The sequence below is a fragment of the Volvox carteri genome (assembly GCF_000143455.1).
Source record: "Volvox carteri f. nagariensis unplaced genomic scaffold VOLCAscaffold_24, whole genome shotgun sequence".
Classification (NCBI taxonomy): Eukaryota; Viridiplantae; Chlorophyta; class Chlorophyceae; order Chlamydomonadales; family Volvocaceae; genus Volvox; species Volvox carteri.
This window is the reverse complement of record NW_003307567.1, coordinates 599,666-608,780: the sequence shown is the minus strand read 5'-3', so window position 1 is coordinate 608,780 and position 9,115 is coordinate 599,666. Positions and strand designations below refer to the sequence as shown.

The 9,115-nt window shown below is 55.0% G+C and overlaps 1 protein-coding gene across 1 annotated transcript; it reads left to right on the top strand.

Moving 5' to 3' along the window:
- Positions 1–2,286: 2,286 nt before the first annotated feature.
- VOLCADRAFT_81499 (uncharacterized protein) lies at positions 2,287–8,322 on the top strand. Its single transcript, XM_002951549.1, has 8 exons — positions 2,287–2,644; positions 2,868–2,982; positions 3,082–3,458; positions 5,610–5,756; positions 6,249–6,338; positions 6,910–6,997; positions 7,215–7,322; positions 7,554–8,322. Exons 1-8 carry the CDS (start codon positions 2,345–2,347, stop codon positions 7,676–7,678), a joined length of 1,350 nt encoding a protein of 449 aa, XP_002951595.1. The 5' UTR covers positions 2,287–2,344; the 3' UTR covers positions 7,679–8,322.
- Positions 8,323–9,115: the final 793 nt, after the last annotated feature.

Here is a 9,115-nt window from a genome sequence, read left to right as displayed (position 1 = left end):
TTTGGAGGTGGGGGTCGGGGAAAAAGAGGGGATGAGGAAGAGTGGAAGAGGGGTGGATGGGGATTAGGTCATATGATGGAGAAGTCAAAGGGAGCGCTGCCGACACCCAGGAGGGAGAGAGAGCGAGGGGGGGACCCTGGGGGCTGGTGGGGATGGGGATGTGGGTGGGGCCGGGGAGAATATTGGAGGCAACCCAGGGAGGCCGGGGAAAGGGAGGGCGGAGGGAACACGAGGGCCCGGTACACAGAAGCAAGCAAATGTGCACACACACACACACACACACACACACACGTACGCGAGGTATCTTTGGGTTGAAGGTATAAATATAGATGTAGGACGGGAAGGCTGCGTGCCTAGCACCCAAAATTCAGTAAAACATCAAAATTATAGACCCAAGAGCCAACCTCACCCAACTGCCCAACCGCTAACCGACAACGCACCTCAAGACGGACGACGACAAGCGGCGGCTGCAGGGCCCAGGCATCCTGGTAGCGGATAAGGCCCCGGAAACGTACGACCAATTGGACGAGAACGCCTGGTACCTGGGTCTCCCGGAGGGCTGCCGTACGCTGCAGATGGTCGACGGCCAGCGGGCGGCGGTTCTAGCGGCCCGTGGGTCACTGTTCGCTTCGGTGTTGTTTCTGGCCCGGCCCCCCGTGAAGGAGGTGGCGGACAGGGGTACGGATTTGCTGCAGCTGTGAGGGCTCTGAGGAAGCAGCTGTACGGCAATGCAGTGGGAGTAGGAAGCGGGTAATCGGGGGAGGGGGTTTGACTGGAGGCGCTGTTAGTGGGTATCGTTGAGGTGTAATTGAGGTGAGGTGAGGGAGTGGGGCCGGAGGAAGCGCCCAGAAACGCGGGGTGCGGCCAGGTGTGGAGGTTTTTGCGGTTTGTTGCGGTCAAATTGTTTTGGCTGGTTTGCGTTGCGTGAGGCGGGCACGGTGTGGGGTGTTCGTGCCTGGGTTGTCTAGGATTGGCAATGAAGGCCGGGGGCCCCGGCTGACGGTGTTGTTAACGGTATCGCCTTGCGGCGCGGCGCCGCAGATGACCTGGTGTTATAAAAATAATGATGTGTGTGCATGCGTGTGTGTTTTAGTGTATTCTGTTCTGGCTGCTGCTAGGCTGCACTCGTGTCCGTGTCCGGTGTGTTGTCAGGTGCCACAACAGGTGTCTCCGATGATGCCATTGCCGTACAAACTGAAAGAGAAGCTGACCTTTCTCTTCTGTCTTAACGCAGGAAGCTGCATGCCAGCAAGTGTGTAATGACATGGGGTTGGTGTGTTTGGAGCAGGGAGTTTTATGCTCCGAAGGGAATACACACACAGCTTAGGTGTCTCTCTTTCTCCTCTCCTTCCCTCATGCTTCACCGCTTGTGCCGACATTACCAGTACACTACTATTACCGACATGTCGTACAAAGCAGAGGAGGAAAGAGAAACTGGAGCCAGCGCGGGTCGCCCTGCTTCAGGCTGCCGTTGCAAGACTGTTAGTCGTTGGCTTTTTCCTTGGCGGTTTGGGGTAATTGCCACGCCCTGATGTGGTACATTTTTTGGTGTATCATCAAAAACGTTTGTAGGTATGTGTGTCTCAGCAAGAAGCTTTGTGCGTGTGCGGTTGCAGGTACTTGATGTGGGGATCCCCCCAGGGATTTGCAGGGTGTTTGCAAGGGTTTGATGTAGAGCTCGGCAGTACGAATCCTACTGCAGATATTGAATAAACCCAAGAAGGATGGCACGTCGAGGAGTCGACTTGTAAGAGGGACGCGTATGAAGGTCGTGACGCACAGTTGTATTGTGGTCAATGATCGGTGACCAGAAGTCCGTTGACCAAGACGGGGAAGAGTGGCAGGGGAAAAAGCTGGCATTTCTGTGCAAGGGTCTTTCCTATGGCAGCATCAGACTGAACTGATGGACGATGGAGCGAAAGTAGCGTGGATAGATCCCTTCCTAACGCTGCAGATGTAAAGCAGCACGTGAATTCTTGGCAGTGCCGTTGGATCAAGCGTTACCAGCTGACCCAGCTAATAATTATGAAGGACCGAGGCTATGAAGGCATAATTTGGCCCAGTTACGAGCTGTATCCAACCTGAAGGTCCTGATTGACACGTGATGACTGACCACCTTGACTACGCGGTCGACTTCCTGTGTAGCAGACGGACAGTACTGTAAATTTCATCATATCTTAACTTCACACAGTTTTGCAGCTCGTGATTTCATATCCGGTACCTTGTCGTACAACCTCACGAAAGCGAAATTCGTTTGAGTGCCATGTGCCTTATAAAGTGTTTTGGAACGCAAGGTGATGTGATACGATTCAAATAGGGACACAGACGTAATTAGACGTGAAGAATGCAAAGCTTGCAAACAAAACTGCAAGGTCGCAGCGCCGCCTACGGTGTTGCGGACTTGCATGCTCCCTGCAGCCGTCAAGTAGTCTCGACGCCAGTAACTGGGCGTTCTGCTGGTCGGAGGACGTGCCATGGCTTCCGCAGAGCCGCAGCCCTAAGCGGCGGCAGGGTGCGCACCGTCGTCGTGCGCGCAGAAGCCGCTACTTCACCATTCCCAAAGAAGAATGCACGTCTGGTACTGGAAGACGGCTCAGTATGGCACGCGACGGCGTTTGGTGCGAGCGGCACGGAGATAGGCGAGGTGAGGGCGTCAATCACCTACAACTAGGGTTGGTGTGCCGACGGCAAGCGGAGCCCGATTGCGAGGTTCTAATACGTAAAACAAGATGATAAGATATAATTCGGAGGTTAGCGCGTGACGTAGCTTAGTTGCAGCGGTTAGGGGCCGCCGATGAGCCTACAACGTGGGTCCCGACATGCCCTAGTCGGTATAGGTCACAAGCTGTGTCACGTTGGATTCGCAGGTCGTGTTCAACACATCCTTGACGGGATACCAGGAGATTATGACGGACCCGTCCTACAAAGGCCAGTTTGTCGCTTTCACGTGTCCTCACATCGGCAACGTCGGGATCAACTATGGTAAGCCGTGCCAAGTGCGGCGCAGCTCATCGCCTCACCTTCTCATGTGTCTTAATTGCTGATATTGACGATAAGAATTATGTCTCGTACATCTCGCAGAGGACGTGGAATCTAGCAAGTGTCATCTGGGGGCGATCATCGTCCGCGACCTCTCGTGCGTGGTATCGAACTATCGCTCCAAGATGAGCCTTGACGCATACTGCAAAAAGGAAAATGTGATTGGGCTTGCGAACCTTGACACCCGCGCGCTCACCAAGGTGCTGCGCGAGACTGGATGCCTGGTCGGCGTCGTTACCACGGATGCCTCCAAGTCAGACGAGGAACTGGTCAACATGGCTAAGTCGTGGACGATCGTTGGAAAGGACCTGTTGTCAGTTGTGTCGTGTACAGAGCCGTACGAGTGGGGCAAGGGCACGACGGAGGAGTGGGAGTTCAACGGCCGCACGAAGCTCTCGAAGCAGCACGGACCATATCACGTAAGTCACCCAATTTAAAATACAACCACTTACCGCATCTCACAATTAGATGCGATTGCCTGGAATTATTTTTAGGGATGCTGTAGTTAATAAAAACGATAACCATTCGCAAAGAGGCGTTTACGGGGAGGGGGCCCGATCATGGCAGGAGGGAGGGACTTTTTGAGGGAAGCAGCTACTCGGATAGGTATGTGTCGCGTCCTGCGCCGCCATTGAGGCAGCGAGGAGGGCAAGAGAGTCTGGGTTGAAAAGAAGCACCGGACTGCAACATCACGTGACCCAAATGCCCAGGTTCATGTGACGGTGACGTCATGCCGGGTACTACGGTCATCATGCCGGGGTCATGCCGACCCTTACGGCGTTCTTAGGGCTCGGCATGACCCCGGGATGATGAAGTCCTTGCATTTGGGGCATTGAGATGTGTGGGGCACTTTTTTCTGCATCTGATGGGGCGCCTCCTTTGGAGGCCGTTTCCGATTGCCTTCATCCACGCATCCCTGATGTCTCCATGTTCAGCAGACCATCAGCAGTGCCGCCAGCAGCAGCAGCAGCAACAGTAGTGCAAGCTGAAGGAAAGCGGGGGGGTGTTATATGTAACACCGATAAAGATACTGCCGACGTCGCGATACTGCCGAGGTGGGAGGGGATGCAGTGTCGGCGGACTAGGTCAGTATGGATCGTGGCTAGGATGGGAGCGGGTGGGGCCAATCCGGTGGGCAGGGTGTTGGAAAATGGCGTTTGGTTTGGGTTGGCCCAAGACTGGGAACCAGTGACATAGTGGTGACAGGGAATGGCGGGATAGGCCAGGCAGGAGGGGCTGGGTGAGTAAATGAAGGAGTCAGGAGGTTGCGCGTTGAGGGTCAACGCATCGGGTGTGGGCCGGGGGGGGGCAGGCTGTCGGGTTTGGGAGGGCTTCCATTCGGTTTTGAGCACCACGAGTGTGTGGTCCTGGGTTTTGGCCCTTGTTAGGTTGACGGTTGGTTTGGCTGGGGCAAGAGGGCGGACGCAGTAGTGTTTCTTACTTTCTTGTCGGGGCTGCTGTTGCAGCCCTGGGGTCCACTGCTTATTATCTTCCATCTTACCCCTGCCTTGGCTCCGGCTCTTTTCCTCTCCTTATGAGACGAAGAAATACAAGGGGCCGTTTCCACCTGTTTTCATACCCGCCTTCATTGCCCTTGAGCGCTCCACTGGTTCGCTGCCGCTGCTCCTCTCCCGGGTCTGATAAGAGTGTGGGCCGTGTGGTGGTGTTGGTGGCCGTTGCTGTCGTCGTCTTACTGCTAAGGGCTGTTGAGGGAACGAACAGTGACTCCAGTCTAGTGTGGTGGACTTGGTCGCGTTGGGTAGTGCGGCACATGGAGAGAGTAGCTTAGGGGTAGCTTAGGGTGTTTTAGGACCCGCCCGGGATGGCAATGTACTGCATGAAGAGCTGATTGGTGCATGGGGTTGTGGTGTTGACGGAGGAGAGACGGCTTAAGACCTTTCATTCGGAAGATCTGTGCCTGGGGCCCCAGACCGGGTGGTGCCTTGGGAGGTCTCAAGGTTGTGAAGGCTTTGAGCTGTCGCGGGATAGGAGTTCTGCCTCGGTGTGCGGTGTAGTGTGGGCCTTGATAATTCAGCACGACACGGCCGCGGCATGGCACGGCAGGGTTTGGGGTACGGGTATGTGGGGATGATGATGATGAGGAGCTCCAAGGGGGTGCCCCGTTAGTTCCGGCTATTGCTGCTGCAGCGGCGGCGGCGGCGGCGATGATCGGACCGCTACTGCTACTGCTGCTGCTGATATTTCTAACAGTGATGGTGCACCGCTTCGAGAGCGAACCGATGGCTTATTGTCCCCGTTGTCTACCTCTTCCCCCCTCCCCTTCGTTGTTTTGGACGTCGGCGGTTGATCCTTTTGTACACATTTCCCCCCTTCCTCGTACCTTCCCCATCCTATTCTCCAATTATATCACAAAACGAGGGGTTTCTGAGTGTCTGCGTGCGCTTTCTCGCGCACTCGACGTCCAACACTCTTCCCCCCACCCCGGCTGCATCGGCAATTACTCCCCCCGCCTCGCTCATTACCCGCCGACCCGCGCTTGGTGCGGATACCCTCGACCCTCAACTCCGCGCCGCGCTGGCCTGCCCCTCACCAACTTGTTACCTCAACAGGTGGTTGCCTACGACTTCGGCATCAAGACCAACATTCTCCGCCGCCTGGCTTCCTTCGGTTGCCGCATCACGGTGGTGCCCGCCACCTACCCGGCCTCGGAGGTGCTCAAGATGAACCCGGACGGCGTCTTCTTCAGCAACGGCCCGGTGAGCAGCCCCGGTTTGGTTTGGCTGGGTCTACTTGGGGCGGGGCCCTATGTGTTATTGAGGGAAAAACGATGTTGGTTTGGGCGTCGTGGGCAGGCCGGTTGGTGAAGGTTGGGGATTTTGGGGTGAACGGGGTAGTACCCGGTATGTATGTCCTACTAATCAGGTGGGAAGATCTGCGGGGATGTATTTGCGGATATTTTTCGCGCGGAGGTCGGTACGATACGTAGGCCAGCCAGTCATGGGATATCACGGATCTCGCTCTTAATAGCCGTCAACCACCTGTGTGAAGTCCTCCCTTGCTACTGAAAGCTCTGCTTTTGTCTTTCTTCTTCTCAACTCGACGCTGCTTTTGCCGGACGCAGCTTGCAGCCGTGCGTCATATACAAGATTTTTAAGTACATGGTAACTTCATACAACTAGCTCATCGTCATAATCGTCTTGCATCTCTCACTCCCCCATATCCTGCTGCCCCGCCTCGGATGTGTTCAGGGTGATCCGTCGGCTGCCCCCTACGCCGTGGACAACGCCAAGGCCATCCTGGGCAAGAAACCCGTGTTCGGTATCTGCATGGGCCACCAGGTGAGTCGAGCTCCCGCTGTTCCAAGCACGCCTGAAGGCGCCGGTTGCCTGGAGGAATGATTACTTTTGAGACTGTAAGGGTAGCAGTACTCCCGCGACCCCGATTCGTGTGGTGTGCGTATGTCTCTTAGCGTCGCCGCCGCCCTCCTTTTTTTGTCCCCAAGATGCTTTTAGATTTATTTCATACAGTTGCATCATGGCTTTTAATGGTTCCGGTAGTTGACTTGTCTGTTGGACTAAGCAGAACGCCACGGACCCCCCGGGTTCTATTACTGCTGTCACATTCATTGTATATGAGTGTCTGTCACTTCCAACAGTGTCGGCGGAGTTGTGATCCTTTGCTGCTTGCATCGTCGTCGTCGTCGTCATCATCACATCATTTTATGACTTAGGGTTCGCTCGATTCAGTCGGCCGCCAGGTGTATCGGTTTCAAAATCTGTCGCCCGTTACCCCCGGTGACCTCTACACACCTTGCTTTTGTGCGAGACTTCCGTGCCCATCTCCCCACCCTGCAGCGACTGTGCCCCGTGATGTTGTTGCTGTCGCTGCTGTGTTCTGTACCGTCCCCAGGTTCTTGGTCAGGCGTTCGGTGGCAAGACGTTCAAGCTCAAGTTCGGACACCACGGAGGCAACCACCCCATCCGCTACATGCCCACAGGTGGGGGAAATGTGGACTGTAGGAACTGGCGACGAAGGCCGTGTGCCTGTGTCTGTTTCCGCATCTGTGATCACAAGCCATTACCATCCAGGATACGTTTTGGCGTAAGCGCTTCCCGCCCCTAATTACGGCGTGGCGGGCTCTCTCTGACGCGCCGTTGCCGTGATCTGGGGCTATGCTCACCACGATGTGTATGCCGTGCGCGTGCGCCGTACAGGCCGTGTTGAAATCTCGGCCCAGAACCACAACTTCGCTGTTGACCCGGCTACGTTGCCCGCGGGTGTGGAGGTGACCCACGTCAACTTGAACGACGGGACATGCGCAGGTGAGCTAGGGAGTGGTAGCGGGGAAGGTGGTGGTCCCTTTTCCCTCCCTTTCCTTTATATTATCTCGTGCCGGGATGCTGCAATGCTGGAGGACTTGTCTGTCTGTCTGCCTGAGTTTCCCCTTTCAACTGTGTTTTTGAGCGCTCTTTCGTTTTCTATCCAGTTGTTCTTTTGCACAACTGGGCTGAGTGTTCCTTGGTGCTGCTGGTGGACGTACTGTGCTTTTGCAGGTATGGTGTACAAGGAGAAGAAGGCCATGACCATCCAGTACCACCCGGAGGCTTCCCCCGGGCCGCACGACGCCGACATTTGCTTCGAGCAGTTCGTTGAGATGATGCGGGCTGAGCGGGTGTAAATGTGCTGACTGCATGGCCATGAACGGGCGCCTAAGGGGGCATGGATGGACGTTTCTGGAACGTTTGTGGGCTTTCCTGGCATTAGTTAGGGTGTTGTTCCGCAATGGATGGAATGGCGCTGAATCGGTGATGAATCGGTGATGAACGTGCGTAATGGCTACTGCTATCCCGCCATCAGGGTTCTTGCGACCTAGTGTTGTTTGGGGGTGATGCTTTTCTGACGGGATTGACTTGGGAACGGGAGGAGGAGGTGTTATGGAGGTCTTATGGTTTTTGTGGCTGTGCAACGTGCGTGCCTGACTTGGTAAATGTTTTGCTGGTGCTCAAGCTGAGGAAATGATATAACAGAGTGCATGCAAAGCCTTGCCTCTGTGCTGCTAGTGACTCGAGAAAGGTGTATGTAATAGCATCGGCTGGGACGAGGCAAGTTGCTCCTCTTAGCGTGCGGTTAAATGTTGAAGCAATTGCTTCATCTTGCGGTTTCAACGGGTGGAACCTCGAAGTATTGTATATTAACATGTTTTTACGTGTAGAAGCGGTAGAGGAGCAGAGTCGAGACGATGACTTGGCATGCGCGACTCAGTTTCCCTCGATAAAGAAGCCGGCATACGCCGCAAGTCAATATGTAATGAGAGAAGAGGAGAAAGTTACTCCTGTACCAACGAAAGCCTCCCTGGTAAAGTCGTGAAAATTTTTCAACTGTGCTGATAGGGCCCACGTGGCGTGCGGTGAAGGCTATTAACCATCCAAACACACCGTTAATCTTCCTCGCTTGTAGTGACTAAAGCAGCCGGTACACGAGCACTGTCCATTTTTTACGTGCAACTTGAATTTGCCGAACACAGAATGTTCGCTATCCAGGCCGCCACTCGCAACGTCGCTTGCAACGCCACGCAGCCACGGCACAAGGGCGCTAAGCATCATGCACGCTCACGGCCGATCAAGGTATTTGCAGATGGCCCTGTGGTTCTTGACAGTTTGCGGTGATTTCCACTCCTTTTAGTGGTTAGCAATTTTCAAGCTTCAAAGCTTCAAAGCTTACAGCCAGCTTCACGATGTAACATTTTCCTACTGACTTTAGCGGAGCATTTCCTTTATGGCACATATAGTGGCTTGGTGGAGGCATCGCTACAATCTCTTGGGCATATGTTCCCGTCAACTGCGTCATCAGCTAATCGTTCGTGCCCTATGTGCACACTTTTTCTCTGGAATTTTCTCGCAGTACACGCCTGCGGACAAGCGGCACGGGCCAGCCACATATGAGCCGCTGCCCTCGCCGCCCCCTCAGTTCACGGTGGTCAGCAAGGGCGAGGCCAAGAGCCAGTAGGCATGCAGGTGATTATGGCTTGGGTGTCCAACCGCTGGGGGTTGTTCTGGTTGAGTTCTCTGGCTGGTTGGCTGGTGAGGGCTCTGGGCGTCATATACCGCATGCTACG

Coding starts and splice junctions, on each gene's coding strand:
- VOLCADRAFT_81499 (XM_002951549.1), top strand. CDS start 2,345: ATGCAAAGCTTGCAAACAAAACTGCAAGGTCGCAGCGCCGCCTACGGT. Junction 3,459..5,609: donor AGCAGCACGGACCATATCAC/GTAAGTCACCCA, acceptor TTACCTCAACAG/GTGGTTGCCTACGACTTCGG. Junction 5,757..6,248: donor TCTTCTTCAGCAACGGCCCG/GTGAGCAGCCCC, acceptor GGATGTGTTCAG/GGTGATCCGTCGGCTGCCCC.